A 16,831-nucleotide genomic window follows, 5' to 3' on the forward strand; every position below is an offset into this window, starting at 1 on the left:
TCTCAGTAACATATAATTATTTACAGTAATCCTGCAATTGGTTTAAGGGGTATATATGGCCAATCTAGCCAATAAGCTATGAAGAGATGGCTGCTCAGGGTGTTCTGGGAAAGGCCTTCCCATTGACAAACAAATATTCAAGGTACTACTGCAGCTATCTTGCAACCATGGCAAGAGTCATCCTGTAAACTCAATCAAAATTCTGAGGGTGGTAAAGCAGAAGGATGGAAGAAGTCTGGTTGCTTATCATCACCACTGACCTGAATTAACCAACCTAGAAATCTCCTAATTCCAGATTTCTTGTTTCATACTATTTAATAATTTTGAATTGGGTCTTGTTTCTTTCTATTTGGAGGATCCTAACCCTGACAGTAATTTGGAGAGTGAAATCTGAAGATAAGGCTTGCAGGAGCAAGAAGAGGTGGGGGGAAGATAAAACAAAACGGCAAGAGGTGAGACCATGCGGCACCTCAACTCTTAACAGTATGGAACCATAAAGGGCTTGACAATTAAATTAAATTGGCACTCCTGTTGCATTGAGAACAGACTGGAGGGGAACAAAGTGAGTCAAAGAGAACATGATAAAATCTGGAGGAGCTCCAACCTTTGAAAAAGTCTCTGGAGAAATCCAAGAGGAACATTGAAAAGTTATTATAAAGGCAGGAGGAGGACAGGAAAGAGTTGGCCACTGAAGTGAAGGCATAAGAAAGTTTAAAGGAAGAGTGAGTTATCAAAGGTTAACAAATGCTGGAGAGGTCAAGGAAGAGGATGGAAATCTGGCAGTACGGAAATTGATTACTATTTAGTGACTTTTGCAACAGTAATTTCAGGGTAATTGTGAGGACAAATGCAATATTAAAGAGGGTTAAAAAGTGAAAGGAAGGTGAAGAAAGCTTGACCAAGCACTGGTGCAGTGGATAGAGTGTTGGACTAGGATGCAGAGAACCCATGTTTGAAACCCCGAGGTCACCAGCTTGAGTGTGGGCTCACCAGCTTGAGTGCGGGGTTGCTGGCTCAAGTGTGGGATCATAGAGATGACCCCATGTTTGCTGACTTAAGCCCCAAGGTCACTGGCTTGAGCAAGGAATCACTCGCTCTGCTGTAGCTCCCCCCCCCTATCAAGGCACGTATGAGAAAGCAATCAATGAACAACTAAGGTGCTACAACAAAGAATTGATGCCTCTCAACTCTCTCCCTTCCTGTCTGTCTGTCCCTATCTGTCCATCTCTCTGTCACAAATAAAAATAAAAGAAGTGAAGAATGTCTCAAGTTTACAGGTTAAAAATAGTGACAGTAACATCACAGGTGCTTCTCCTTAATTAATATATGTTGAATCAATGATTTCATGCATAGAGGCCAAGTACTGAATGAGAGCTATGCCCTGTTCAGGAGGTCAGTATAACGGGATGTTACAGAGTGTATGGCTAGAGGGAGTTCTGGGCGAGGAAAACTTTTCCTCACCCTTCTCAGCATCTCTAGCTAGGCCTAAAAAATCAAGCTGACAAAGACAGATTAAAGAGAAAAGCAAGTACATTTATTTAATATAAGTTTTATGTGACACAGAAGCCTTCAGAAGGAAGTAAAGATTCAAAGAAATGGTTAAGCATGAGTGTTTTTATACTAGTTTGAAGAAGAGTGGAAAGTTGTGGAAAAAATGATACAACAAAAGGGCATGAGTGAAGGGTAGTAAATTGGGGAAAGTCAGCAAGGCCTGTCCATTCAGATCCTTCTCAGCATCTCTCCATATTTAGAAGAATGCTCCTTTTAAAATGGTATTTTGGAAGAATATTAACTGACATGAGAAAATGAGTAAGTGAAAGTAACTTCTGGACATAGGGCTATGGAATTGAGATTTTAATTTCCTTAATATATTCTGTTCCTCTATTCTATTCTGTGAACCAATTAATTGGTCTAATTTCTAATTAGAAAACTTGTTTTACAATTATGTTTTATATTATTGCTGAGAATATTTTTTTTTTTTTTAATTTTTGGAGCTTTGTAATCCATTGTGTGACGTCTGGAAAATGCCATTTGGCATGATAGAGAAAATTGAAGGGTGTCATTCTGCAGTTGTGACCAATGGGCTGCTTTCTGGGCCCTTACAGAAGTCTTGACTCTTTCAGACAGCAGTGTATTATTTAGCACTCAGCAACGTAAGCTTACTAATAGACCACAGTGCACGGGGCCTAAAGAGTTAATGAACCAAGTATTTAGGAAGAATGTTATATAAGCATTTACTGACACTGAAAATACTAGCAACATTTTCTGTATACTTGTTCTTAAGAAACATCTGCTTGAAAACACAAACACTGAGAATTTTTACATGATTTATTTAATAATAAACCAATTAAAGATACAAAAATGTTTAGAGGATTCCAAAATTTAAATTTTTGTTTAAATACAAATTCACTCTGTAATATGAAAACATATAACATTAGATCTCTAAACAAAATGATTTTTTTCATCTACAAAAATTTCTCTTTCCTATACTAGAAAATTTGCAGAAAACATTTTTCTTGTAAAATTAAATGTACATTATTTACAGTTGAAAAAGTAATCTAAAAGTTATTTCAGAAACTTGGATATATATGTATATTATCTTTGTATGCAATCCTCCCACTCCCAATTTAAAAAAGATCCAAAATACATATAAAGCAATTATCCTTTTACAGCAACTGACTACTCAAACAAATGAGCCCAGGGCTTGGCTGCTTTCTGGGCCCTTACAGAAGTCTTGACTCTTCCAGACAGCAGTGTATTATTTAGCACTCAGCAACGTAAGCTTACTAATAGACCACAGTGCACAGGGCCTAAAGAGTTAATGAACCAAGTATTTAGGAAGAATTCAGGTTCATAGCAATCTTACAGAAAAGAGAATAAATTTTGTAGGACCACTTATTTTTCTGCAATATTTTAGCTATACTTACCATAGGAAATAAGCTGTTAATGTTTGATATAATTTTAAAATATAGAAGTTGGAATCATAAAATTTAGAACTAGACAGGAAACTGAAGATTAGCTAGTCTAATAGAAATGGATTCCTTCCTTTCATGAGAGAACTGAAGCCAAAAAGAACAACTGAGTGCCCAAGGTTACAAATTGGTTAGTAGGAGTCACTCTTAGGTTGATACCTTTATACTTCCCTACTTCTGAAACAGGTTCAGCCATAGCATGGGCACATTTCAATTTTTAATGTTACTAGTTTACATATTCATAGTTCAATATACAGTGCAACCAACTAATAGTCAATCTAGTGAAATCATAATTTTAACAAAGTATAAAATAGGTGTCTTGCATTTGAAAATCAAGACTTAACTTACACAATTGGAATGAAGATAGTTCCTATATAAATTTCCTGTTGTCTTCTTTTAAGTACTGTATTTATAAAAGAACCAGAAGATAATACAATGTAAAATTTAAAAAGAAACTTTCAAAATGCTTATGATATAGTAACTGAAAAAAATCTCAAAAGAATGTCTTCATAGTATAAAACGCCCGTTCCTTCACAACTGAATGCCGAAACGTGGAAAACAGAGAAACACTTTGGTATACTCTCTCATCTAACAAACTCAAAATTAACTATTTTTAACTACAAAATTAGGAACATTTTTTAGAATTTGTCTTAGAATTCCATAATCTGCATTCAACTGGAAATGTTCAATTAAAAAACCAATCATCCACAATTCTTTTGGTATGTTAATTAAAAGAGTTGGGTTCCAGAGGTTCATTTTGTTTCATAGCTACCTGAGAGGTAATTCCATTGGAACTGGAAACCACCATGACATAAGGCTGTGGCTGTTGCTGAGTTTTCTCAGTGTCTTCTTTCAAATTATCTTCATCTTCCTTTTTTTCTACTTCCTGTCTAAGAGTTTTTGTTTCTTGAGCTTTGACAACTGAGGTGATTACAGTGCCAGGGGGGTGGGCAACCAGTTGTGAACTGCGAGGAGAAAAGGTCACCACAGGTGTAGTGGCACTGAAGGACGGAGATGAAGCCACACTGACGGTTCCATTGCAAATGGACTGCACATTGCTAGTAAGAACCTGCTGTACATGGGCAGGGCTCAAGACAATTGAAGGAGGAGAGCCCGGCTTCTGAGACTGTAACATGACGTTTTCTTTCAGTACTGTCATGGGCTGTGACGACGGAATGGCTTGTAAAATAAATTTCTGTGACCCAGCACCTGAGGATGGATCTGTGCTGGCTATAACTGTTGTGATTGGCACTGTCTGGAGTGTTACTGTATGTAAATGCTGATTCCCAGGAGACACGACTACTGGAACTTGGGTTGGAGCCTGTATGGTCCTATTGAGATTAAGAAATAAAAGTGAGAAAACTAACATTCTACATCATTTAAAACTTTAAGATTGACAAGTCATACTTGACAAAATATGAGTATATTTTTCAAATGTTACATCCAATATACATTTTTTTACATCCAATATTTTTAACACAACATAACAAACATCATGCCAGACCCCGTAGTAAACATTGTACATACAGAAATGTCCAACACAAAACTCTGAGGTCATTAACTATGATAGTATAAAAATGCTCAATTGATTAAAATGAAAAACACCTGAGCCTTAAATTCACATGTGACAGCATTATCAAAAGAATTTAAACAGTTCACAGTTCTTATCATATTCTATAAAACAAGTCATAAATATAATTAACTTGTGAGCGTTCTTTATAGGCTGTCAGAGAGAGCAAAAAATAAAATAAAGCCAACCTTTGGTAAAATAGATACAGGTATTTTTTAGCAGTTTTCTCAGCTCAAATAGTTGTCACAAAATTTAGGCATAAGGCTACAATTTAACATAAAATTTATTTTATATAAGGTTGTTAATCCCACTTATTGAATAAAGAGGTACATAGATGATATCGAGTCAATCTAATTTTAAAAGTTCATAGCTGTGAAATTTATAGTTATGACCATTGTTAATAAAAACAAATGCAGTTGAAAAAACAACATCTGGATCTCAACTGTGTTTCCTCTGAATTCTGTAAAGATATTTTACAAAAGATAGAGCAGCCTGACCAGGCGGTGGCGCAGTGGATAGTGCTTCGGACTGGGATACGGAAGGACTCAGGTTCGAGACCCCAGGGGTTGCCAGCTTGAGCATGGGCTCATCTGGCTTGAGCAAAAAGCTCACTAGCATGGACCCAAGGTCGCTGGCTCGAGCGGGGGGTTACTCAGTCTGCTGAAGGCCCGCAGTCATGGCACATATGAGAAAGCAATCAGTGAACAACTACGGTGTCTCAACGAAAAACTGATGATTGATGGTTCTCATCTCTCTCCGTTCCTGTCTGTCTGTCCCTATCTATCCCTCTATCTGACTCTCTCTCTTTCCCTGTAAAAAAATAAAAAAAACAACAAAACCCAAAAAACCCTACAAAAGATAAGAGCAAAAAAGGGTAGGTAATGATTATTTTTTGTTGTAAATCAAAATTATACCTATTTTTTTTGTCAGATCAGCAATAAATATATTTTTTGGTATGCTGCAGAATTTTAGTAAATATTTTATTTGTGCCCTGGGATGAAAAAGATTTAAAATTGTGGACATAAATCTAGATGGTATGAACTACTAGGCACCTAGGGTATACAGTATAGCCTATTCCTCCTAAGCTACAAACCTGTACACATATTACTGTGCAGAACATTATAGGCAACTGAACATAATGGTTAGCATCTATGTATCTTAACAAAGAAAGGTACAGTGAAAGTATATAAAACGCTACACCTGTATAGGGCATGTGCCATGAGTGGAGCTTACAGGACTGAAAGTTGCTTTAGGTGAGTAAGCAAGTAATGAGTGAATGTGAAGGCCTATGACATTACTGTACCCCACTGTACACTTCATAAACAATGTCCCACAAACCCTTCCCCTACTTCTTTCCAACTGGATCTGGAATAGAACATCAAAGCTGTGAGTGCCGCTCCGTGAACAGAGATGTGGGCTGGAATGGTTGGAAATATTGATGAGAAACTGGTTTTGGTAAGCATAGGTAACTATAATAGTGATTATCAGGAGGGAGTGAAAAGTATCAGTAGGAATAAGAAATCAAGATGAAGAAATAAAGGAAAATAGGGGATTGTCATGGCAATGTGGTTTTGGCTTTTGCATTGATGAAAGTAAGAAATTCCGTGGTATTCATAAAAAAAGTATGGGGGGGGGCGGGTTGTTTAACATGGAAAGGGTGTAGAACTGAGTCAGTTATTTTGACTGAAAATTTGTTTTTGGTTCCATGATCCTATCTGGAACAAAGGGCTCTCTCTGACACTGAACTGATGGAAGAAATAAAACCTACCTGTACTTTTCATCATTACAACCTGAAAACATTTCCAAAGCACAGTATAGGCTGGCAGGCTCCACACTACCACAGAAAGCTTTTTCTGAAGTGGTAGTGACACTTAATACTAGTTAAGGTAGTTCCTGTAGAACTGTGTCCTTTTACAGGACCTTAGTACAAGTAATTTACAGCAATGTGCTTTGAAGACAAACTAGATTTGGGAGGGTTGTAGCACCCTCTCAGTATGTAGTATGCTAGGGGTCAGGTTCCTGTGCTGTAAAAGGTCTGTCTGCCCGGCATGTAATCTGTATGCTCAAAACTGAGGTGCTCTGTGTACATAGGAATCTATTGCCAAACCCCAAAATACTGCTCCAGTAAGAGGAAAAACAATTCCTCCTGAACCACATATTCTTCCATTTCTTACAGGAAATTCAGCTCCATTATAATCTATGGCAGTGTTTTTCAACCAGTGTGCCGCGGCACACTAGTTGTGAGACATGGTAAGATGTGCCATGGGGGAATTAAACATGGGTCCCCAAACTACAGCCCTCGGAGGCTATTTATCTGGCCCGCCGCCCGCTGCCTCCATCCGAACATAAACATTCCCCTCACAATCCCTCCAGCTATCAGCGACAGGAAGAGTGGAGGCACAGGGAACGCTCACTGACCAATCACCTTCTAGGATTCATCCCAACCACTAGCGATGAACCAATAGTAGGCCGCCTCTCATCCTTACCCAGAAAGGACCCCACGCGGGCTGCCGCGCACTTGTCATTGTGTGGTCATGGTGAGTAGTTGAAGCTGCTACTCCTCCCCATGGTCCCGATTTCTAATCCTGGTCAGGACTAGAGGTAAATGTAGCCATCACTAGATGAAGCCTCAGCCTCAGCTGGTTATGTCTATCCTGATGGTGTATATAGATATTTGACCTTTTTCTTTTTAAAAGAGGCCCCTGCAGAGGGTGATATATAATGCATCACAATGCATCACAATGTTATCTAACTTTAAAGCTAAAGTTTGCTGATCTTCCTTTGGACAGTTTTTGGTTATCTGTTGCCAAGGAGTTCCCCATTCTGGCCAACAAAGCTATTTTGACATTGCTTCCGCTTTCAACCACATATCTATGTGAGCTGAGCTTCTCAAGCTTGACTGCGATAAAAACTAAAAACAGAGACTGAGAACTGTTGAGGAAGAGCTTTGTGTGTATCTTTCTACCATTCCTGCCAGGATATCCCTTTTGTGTTCATCGAAACAGCCCAGGTTTCACACTAAGTGAGTATAAATACATTTAGAAACTATATTATTAACTATATGTATAATATGTACTGTGTTAGAGTGTCATTTTGTGTCATTTTGGTAGATGGTGTGCCCCAGGATTTTGTAAATGTAAAAAATGTGCCGCGGCTCAAAAAAGGTTGAAAATCACTGATCTATGGGACCACTAGTATATACAATGGTCCATCATTGGAAGAAATGTCATTATGTGGTGCATGACTGTATAACACTGAGCTTTTGTTGAGTATCTACTCAGATGTCAGGAAGTATCTTTTACTTATTTTTTCCCCTTTTAATGGAATATATTGGGGTGACACTGGTTAACAAAATTGTACAGGTTTCAGGTGCACAATTCCACAACATATCTGTACACTGTATTGTGTGTTCACTACTCCCTAATTGTTATAACCATCTGTAAGGTTAAGTATTATCATCTTTATTTTGTAGATGAGGAAACAGATTATAGAGAAAGAAGTTATGCTAGGTTGGTATTTGGCTTCCAAGTTTATCAAGGGACAATCTTTGAAAAATATTTTATCAGAGATTTTTGTTATTTCTTTGAATAACAAGAAGCTGGAATCAAAATAAAACTTGTAAAACCTGACAACACATCCCATAAGTCAATTAAGCATAGCTTAATTGATTTCAACATAAACACACGCAATTACGTGAGACAAAAATAAATGAGCAAAGGAAAGAAAATGAGAAAATAAAAACTGTTGATACTTCACTGTAAATAACTGATAATGCATGCGATTTATGTGAATCAACAGGCAGTATGACAAATAATTAAGCTCAGTGCTTTGAACTAAACTGCTTGCATTAAAATACTGTCTCCACCACTTACAATATGTGACCAGGCTCCTTGGCCTCTCCTTGCCTCGGTTTCCTTATCTGTAAAATATGAATAATATTACCTACACCTCACTGAGCATGAGGATTCCATGCATTACTATATGTAAAGTGTATGAAGTATACTGTTCTGAAAGTATCAGTTCTTACATATTAATTTAATAATCTAATTTTAAGGCATATGTATTCTACCTTTCAACTACAGAAAATAATCTTTAAAAGGTCTTCGAATTTATTAATAAGTAGTCAAAATAAAAATGGTAAGCCAACTTATTTTTAATTTTCTAAAAATGATAAGCCAACTTATTTTTATTTTTCTAAAAATGAAAAGCCAACTTATTTTTAATTTTCTTAGAAGTAATAACGTAGTTATTTAGAATAATATCTCTATTCTTAAGAGTTGTTGGTGTAACTCTTTAGGGGTGAAATGTAATAATGTCAACTTACTTGACAAATTGCCAAACAGAAATAAGGGAATAAATAAACATATATAGAGAAAACAAATGAGGCAAAAAGCTATCAATTGAAAATCTAGGTGGAGAGTAAATAGGTATTCATTGTACTATTTAAACTTTTCCATATTTTGACATTTTTTATAATAAAATGGATAATTAAAAATGCTATTTAATGAAAGAAATCACTAAACAAGAAATTAATCTAATAAAAAGATAATCTAACAATATGTTAAAATTTCAGAGGCATATACAATTTGCTTGAAACTTCTAACACTTTTACTTTCCTTCTATGAATACAAACAACGTAATAGCAAAACCTGAATAATTATATTCAGCAGGTGTCAAGTCTTTAAAGAGTGTTGTTATTCATTAACTTTCCATTTCTAGTAATTTCAGGGAATAAGATGCATTCATTTAAAGCTTTGACTGCTTTAAAATAAGTAGAATTTGGCCCTGGCTGGTTGGCTCAGTGGTAGAGCATCGGCCTGGCGTGCAGAGGTCTCGGGTTCGATTCCCGGCCAGGGCACACAGGAGAGGCGCCCATCTGCTTCTCCACCCCTCCCCCTCTCCTTCCTGTCTCTCTCTTCCCCTCCCACAGCCAAGGCTCCATTGGAGCAAAATGGCCCGGGCACTGGGGATGGCTCCTTGGCCTCTGCCCCAGGCGCTAGAGTGGCTCTGGTCGTGGCAGAGCGACACCCCGGAGGGGCAGAGCGTTGCCCCCTGGTGGGCGTGCCGGGTGGATCCCGGTCGGGCGCATGCAGGAGTCTGTCTGACTGTCTCTCCCCGTTTCTAGCTTCAGAAAAAATACAAAAAAAAAAAAAAGTAGAATTTTTGGGAGGAAAATTATATAACCAGATGAGAGAAATTTTTTTATTTTTTTAAGCAAGACAGAGAGAGAGACAGACACACAGAGACAGAGAGGACGAAAGAGAGATGAGAAGCACCAACTTGTAGTTGCTGCACTTTAGCTATTCACTGTTTTCTTATAAATGCCTTGGCAGGGAGTACGGAGGCCAGTTACTCCTTGCTTGCAACCTTGGGCTTCAAGCTAGCGACCTTTGGGTCACGTCTATGATCCCACACTCAAGCCGATGACCCTGTGCTCAAGCTGGAGAGTCCATGGTCAAGCAGGATGAGCCAACACTCAAGCTGACTACCTTGGGGTTTTCAAACCTGGGTCCTCAGCATCCCAAGTTGACACTCTATCCACTGCACCACACCTAGTCAGGTCAAGATTTTTCTTTTTTTTAAGTAAAAGAAATGAGTAAGAATGTATTTGGACACCTACCTACATACATATAAATACAGAATGATTTCTACAATAAGGATGTATGTTTTAAAGTTTGAAAAATTAAATTTCATATTACTTCAGCCTAATAATTAAGTTTGTTTAGAGAATTAATTGCTCTATGAGGGGATTAAAGAATGAATATATCCCAGATAGAAAGAAGAGATGGAGGTAGAGGAAAGGGGGCAAACAGGATGAAATGGGAATGGAAAGAGACTTTGCATGGGGTTTGGGGGTATGATGCAGAGGGTTGAGGGTGTTATATTGAACGGGACACTTGAAACCATGTCAACACAATAAATTAAAAGTAAAAAATTTGGCCCTGGCCGGTTGGCTCAGTGGTAGAGCGTCGGCCTGGCGTGCAGAAGTCCCGGGTTTGATTCCCGGCCAGGGCACACAGGAGAAGCGCCCATTTGCTTCTCCACCCCTCCCCCTCTCCTTCCTCTCTGTCTCTCTCTTCCCCTCCCGCAGCCAAGGCTCCATTGGAGCAAAGATGGCCCGGGCGCTGGGGATGGCTCCTTGGCCTCTGCCCCAGGCGCTAGAGTGGCTCTGGTCATGGCAGAGCGATGCCCCGGAGGGGCAGAGCATCGCCCCCTGGTGGGCAGAGCGTCGCCCCTGGTGGGCGTGCCAGGTGGATCCCGGTTGAGCGCATGCGGGAGTCTGTCTGACTGTCTCTCCCCGTTTCCAGCTTCAGAAAAATACAAAAAAAAAAAAAAAAAAAAGTAAAAAATTTGCCTGACCAGGCGGTGGTGCAGTGGATAGAGCATTGGACTGGGACACAGAGGACCCAGGTTCGAAACCCTGAGGTTTCTGGTTTGAGTGTGGGCTCATCTGGCTTGAGTGTGGGGTCATAGACATGAACCTATGCTTGCTAGCTTGAGCCTGAAGGCCGCTGGCTTCAAGCTCAAGGTCGCTGGCTTGAGCCCAAGATCGCTGGCTTGAAGTCCACGGTGGCTGGCTTGAGCAAGGGGTCACTTGCTCTGCAGTAGCCCCTCCCCCCATTAAGGCATATATGAGAAAGCAATCAATGAACAACTAAGGAGCCACAATGAAGAAGTGATGCTTCTCATCTCTCTCTTTTCCTGTCTGCCTATCCCTATCTGTCCCTCTCTCTATCTCTGTCACAAAAATCAATCAATCAATCAAAAATTAAAAAAATATATACTGCTCACAAAAATTAGGGGATCATGGAATGTGCAGATACTCCAGTACTTTCAGCCTTTTGTCTAGTGCATTTTCACCAAAAAATAAAAGTTGGTTTTGCATCTCATTTACATAATTGAACAACTTTCTTTGACTTGTCATTTGCTTTTCCGATGTTCTTATTTAATAAAAAAAATCAAATGCTTTATATTTTTATCGCTTCATATTCATTTTGAAATATCCCCTAATTTTTGTGAGCAGTATATATACTACTTCAAAATAAATTCTATAATTATGAAGATGTTTATATGCCAGATACTATGTCAGGTGCCAGAAAAAGACAGTGAGTAATATTAAAGTAGACTGAAACACCTGGGTTATGTACTAGACCGAGGGAAAGGCAAGCAGTCAGCTTTAACTGGAGAGCAAGGAAAGAATTATGAGCAGAGAGTGAGAGCTGGCAGCTGAGACCACAGAAAGAACTGCACTCCATATGCAACACAGATCTAACAAAAACTGGAAGAAGGCTACATAACAAAGCTATGAGTAGTAGTAATATACTAGCTGGACTGAAGAGAAAAAATATTAGAGGCAAGAAGCAGGTAGAATCCACAGAACTCTCAAGGACCTGGAAGTAAAACTTTTGAAAGATATACCAAAGATAAATACAATATTTTCATGTCTGGTACTGAGTCTCATTGAGAAATTGACATTCAGAGTTATAACAGATCCAATATAATATCACAATTTAATCTTCCAGAACTAGAGGGTGTGGGTTTTTTTTTGGGGGGTATCTTTAAGGAAACTTTGATTATAGATGCTAAAAAAAACACTGAATCACTCTAAGAAGGGGGTCCCAGTGATGCTGTGGCCACTGTATATGTTTCTTATTAACACAAATACATATAATCATAAGATGACAGAGCCTAGAAATCAATGGAAGGAAACACATACTTCCAATTTTATCATCACATGCAACCAATAGGATCTGCAAGAAAATAAAACAGTAAAAGGAAATAGCTAAATAAGTACTTCTTTAATGTCAGTTAAAAATGAATCACTCCTGTCTAATTAAAATGAAAAAACAAAAACGTGATCTTTAGATTCTGTGCAAGTCCATTAAAGGTTTAAATAATTAAATTTTCACAACATCAGAAGTTTAAAAGGACCATACAAGAAAGACTGAACCCAAAGTTTTTTAATTAAGTGAGAGGCAGGGAGACAGACTCCAACATGCTCCCTGAACAGGATCCACCTGACAAGCCCCCTATGGGGGGATGCTCTGCTTATATGAGGCCGTTGCTCCGCAACTGAGCTGTTTTAGTGCCTGAGGCAAGGACATGGTGCCATTCTCAGCACAGGGCCAACTTGCTCAAATGAACCATGGCTGCATGAGGGGGATGGGGGTGGATGGTGGGGGGGGGGGAGGAAAAGAAGAGAAAGAGAGAGGTGAAGAAGCAGATGGTTGCATCTTTCCTGTGTTTCCTGACTGGGAATTGAACCCAGGACTTCCATACACCAAGCCTACGCTCTACAGCTGAGCCAACTGGCCAGGGCCCACCTAAGTCTATCTTGATCCTAGGTAATGTTTGCTTACTTATGATCAAACTGAATAAAAATCCAGCATTTATATTTGGAATATATACATGTAAAACTGAAGTTGACTAATAAAAGTAATCAGAGTCATTTTCATTAGATTTGGAAGGGTTCCTATATTTTATGACAACTCATGTTCTGGAAATTCATGACAGTAGAAACAGAAAAATAGAACATTACAAAAGTCTATCTGATGTTCTCTCTCTTCCTTACTCCCATTCTAAACCAGCCAAGACTGGTCCTGAATTTCTGCAAAGGATCACTCTAAAGCTGACAGGATTTTCTTGGTCAATCTGTTGTTTCCTGTGTTTCCTGGGGCTATGAGGCAAATTTTCCTGGGGCTATGAGGCAACTACAAGTTAAGTTGGTTAAGCCAACTTCTGTCATTCTGAAAGCCTTAAGAAAAGAATAGCTAGGTTCTTGGCCTCCCTACCTGTTTGAACTCTGGAACTAACTGCTCCATAATAGGATTTCCCCGAAGAATAATGTTTATTTCTTGGATCTCAATGTATTCCAAAGGTCATGATATGTCCATTTTTGTTAAATTTTCATAGCTTCTGACTCTGAAAAATGCTCTGAGTTTTTATATATGTAGATTTTGTATTGTATGGATCAGTCCAGTTTCAAAAAGGTAGAGGAGGCCTGAAAAGGGGATGATACTGTGGATAGAGCATCACACTGGGACGCCAAAGACCCAGCCTCGAAACCCTGAGGTTGCTGGCTGGAGTGTGGGCTCATCTGGCTTGAGCGAAGGATCACAGACATGACTCCATGGTCACTGGCTTGAAGCCCAATGTCGCTGGCTTCAGCAAAGGGCCACTCACTCTGCTGTAGCCCGTCAAGGCACATATGAGAAAGAAAACGATGAACAACTGAGGTGCCGCAATCAAGAATTGATGCTTCTCATCTCTCTCCCTTCCTGTCTGTCTGTCCCTATCTGTTCCTGTCACACACACACACACACACACACACACACACACACACACACACACAAAGGTATAGTGAACTAGACTTAAATTGATAGCTTAATATCAAGTAATATCAAAGTGTAAAAATAAAGAAGCACTGATACAATCAGAGGCCTGACATAATAAATATTGCTGCTGAAATGATCTGTTGACCAAAAGCAAAATGATAGCATGAAATCACTATCATTTTCATTTCTACTCTGAATCTTGAACCACTAAACAAATAATGACTCTGGTCAAGGATATTACATAATAATACACATCAATAAACTTTAGTTTTCTCACCTAATACTTTGAACAGAAGAATTTAATGTTTCATCCTGCACGCAACTGATCACGGCTGCTTCTCCATCCGGGACAGCTTGTACTGGCTGTACCACATGCACAGTCCGGAAGAGCTGGGTAGGGTATGGAGACTGTGTGGGCTGCACTGTCCTCAGAACTTCGGACGGCTGTGCAGCTTCCACAAGATCTTTGGTTTTTGTAGCTTTAGAATTCCCTGGTTTGAGAACTGTAGTGGCTCCTCCTTTTATCCCTGGACTTGAGGATACTCTTGATCGGCCTGCTTGGTTCCTGCTCGAAGTGGTTGTTGCAGACAGTGAGGGATCTGAAGACTCGACGCTGGAACTTGGGTCCTCATCATCTATATAAATAAGATCTTTCGGCATTTCCTTAAACTGATACACCAGGCGCTGACCTTCTACTTTTGCCAGAATACCCCTTTGGTAATAGTACCTATTCAAAGCAGACAATTTCATAAATATTTTATTCAAAGATAAATTAAAATAATACCAAAATAAAAATTTCCTAATCATAAACTAAAGATTAAAGTTGAAAACAAAGAAGTGAGAAAATAATTCCTAAATGAAGGGCAGTTACTTTATATAAGATAGTGTAATTTAAAACATTGTCTTCTAAATATATTTAAAACACATGTAAAACACACATTTACTCATAAAGTCCTTACTATCAACTAAATCTAAAACCAGTTCTAATTAGGGGGCTGCAGATAAAGTATGTGGATCATTCTAGCCTTTACTTGTCTTCTTCCTCGATCATTCAGCTAACTTGCTGAAATAATCAAATCTCATACCAACCTCAAGAAATTATTTCCCTTCCATAGCTTCCTTTACCATCCCTACCAGTTTAAATTTGATTCTGTAAATTTTATTGAACTTTTATATAAAAATTAATAATGTACAAATAGAAAGAATTCAAATTTTTTCAATAATTTTAAATTAGTAACCAAAAAGTGTATGTTAAAAAAGTTGTAACTAAACACATAGTTCTAGTTTAAAAAGGTTATCAAGTTATCACATCGTAGCTTTCCATTAATTTTTTCTCAAATACATTGCATATCTTGAAGAATAAATGACATGACCAGAGAAAAACTAAGTGAACTGAAGAATAAAATGATACCCTAGTTGAAAAATTTCAATTTCTAATATTTATCCTCAAAGTAATAATTACACCATAAGATATTACATATCATACCAGAGATTTATGTTAAAAAATGCATCCCTTATTAAGTACTTGCATCATCACTATTTGTACTTTGTGCTGAATTTAAGTTTAATGGCTCAAAACATATGAGGCCTGTGGTCAATTTATAATACCTAACGATAGCTTAACACTTCCAATCCCTTTATAAATAAAATATCTGTTGTTTGCATGAAGATCTCTTAATTTAGAAGGCAAACATTTTCTCAGACTGAAGATTTCAATTTAAATGCACGGTGATTTCTATAAGTAGTGTGGCTTTAGCACTTCAATAAATAAAATTCACCATTTTTAAAATTCCTTAACTTTTTAGAAGTTATCTAAAAGTATTCTTTAGTATTTAGGAAATTATATTCTTAGCACAATGAACTACAGGAACTTCACATACCTGAGCGCTCTTCCCATGGTCTCATAATTCATATCAGGTTTGTTTTTGTGTTTCCCCCACAACCTGGACACTGCTTTAGAATCTACCAATTTAAAAATGCCTTTTTCTCTCTGGGTCCATTTGATATATTTAGGACAAGTAGCTTTGTCTTGGAGCAGAGCCAGTAAAAACTCCCAAAGATAAATTGTGTTTCCTGAAACAAAAACAATTACTTTTAAACTAACCAAAATTTCATTTGAAAGAGCATAATAAAACACAACTAAAAGACTTATAAGTTCCATCTATAATTACACAAAAATATTTCACAGTTCAGTTAGTATTGGTAATATAATGGTTATAATTTTTAGGGCTTAATATAGATTTTTTTTATTAGTCCCATATAAGACATCTGAACAGAGCAATCTTACCAATTAGATTTGAGATGACTTAGGGAGAAAGCACTTTTTAGACTATCCCCCCCAATCTTTAAGACCCATTACATAAAGAAACAGTGAAAAAGATTTGCACAAAACTTTTCAGTAGTTGTTCTCTTTATATTAGAGCCAGTGGATTAGCCATAACAATTTTCTTCAAATTTGGGCAGCAGTTATTAAAATACTAGAACTCCAACACAATGTAATAACATGTCTATAAAATGAAAACCTAATGGGGCTGAACTCTTCCAAGAGACTCCTTATTAAATGAATGAATAGATTCTTTTCACAAGTGAGTGAAAATCTTTTAAAGATTATCATGCTCTTTACAGAAAGTGCAACTGTATCTAATAAGCATGTGGGAGCAATAAGATTTTACTATGTCAAGAAAGCTGGTAGTGTCTGACCAGGCGGTGGCGCAGTGGATAGAGCGTCGGACTGGGATGCGGAGAACCCACGTTCGACACCCCGAGGTCGCCAGCGAGCGCGGGCTCATCTGGTTTGCTCAGAGCTCACCAGCTTGGACCTAAGGTTACTAGCTCGAGCAAGGGGTTACTCGGCACATATGAGAAAGCAATCAATGAACAACTAAGGTGTCACAAAGAAAAACTAATGACTGATGCTTCTCATCTCTCTCCATTCTTGTCTGTCTGTCCCTATC

The 16,831-nt window shown here is 38.2% G+C and overlaps 1 protein-coding gene across 7 annotated transcripts in view; it reads right to left on the bottom strand.

Annotated features, from left to right (window-relative positions):
* Window positions 1-2,315: 2,315 nt before the first annotated feature.
* Window positions 2,316-16,831, bottom strand: part of ELF1 (E74 like ETS transcription factor 1) — a 150,638-nt gene continuing 136,122 nt past the window's right edge. For all 7 annotated transcript variants that reach the window (XM_066380814.1, XM_066380816.1, XM_066380819.1 and 4 more), the window contains 3 exons: window positions 15,758-15,950; window positions 14,155-14,604; window positions 2,316-4,303 (listed from right to left, as the gene is read on the bottom strand). In XM_066380814.1, the coding sequence (XP_066236911.1) occupies window positions 3,697-4,303; window positions 14,155-14,604; window positions 15,758-15,950 (1,250 nt within the window). In that variant the 3' untranslated portion in view covers window positions 2,316-3,696. The remainder of the gene's footprint in view (window positions 4,304-14,154; window positions 14,605-15,757; window positions 15,951-16,831) is intronic.

The sequence above is a fragment of the Saccopteryx leptura genome, chromosome 4 (assembly GCF_036850995.1).
Source record: "Saccopteryx leptura isolate mSacLep1 chromosome 4, mSacLep1_pri_phased_curated, whole genome shotgun sequence".
Lineage (NCBI taxonomy): Eukaryota > Metazoa > Chordata > Mammalia > Chiroptera > Emballonuridae > Saccopteryx > Saccopteryx leptura.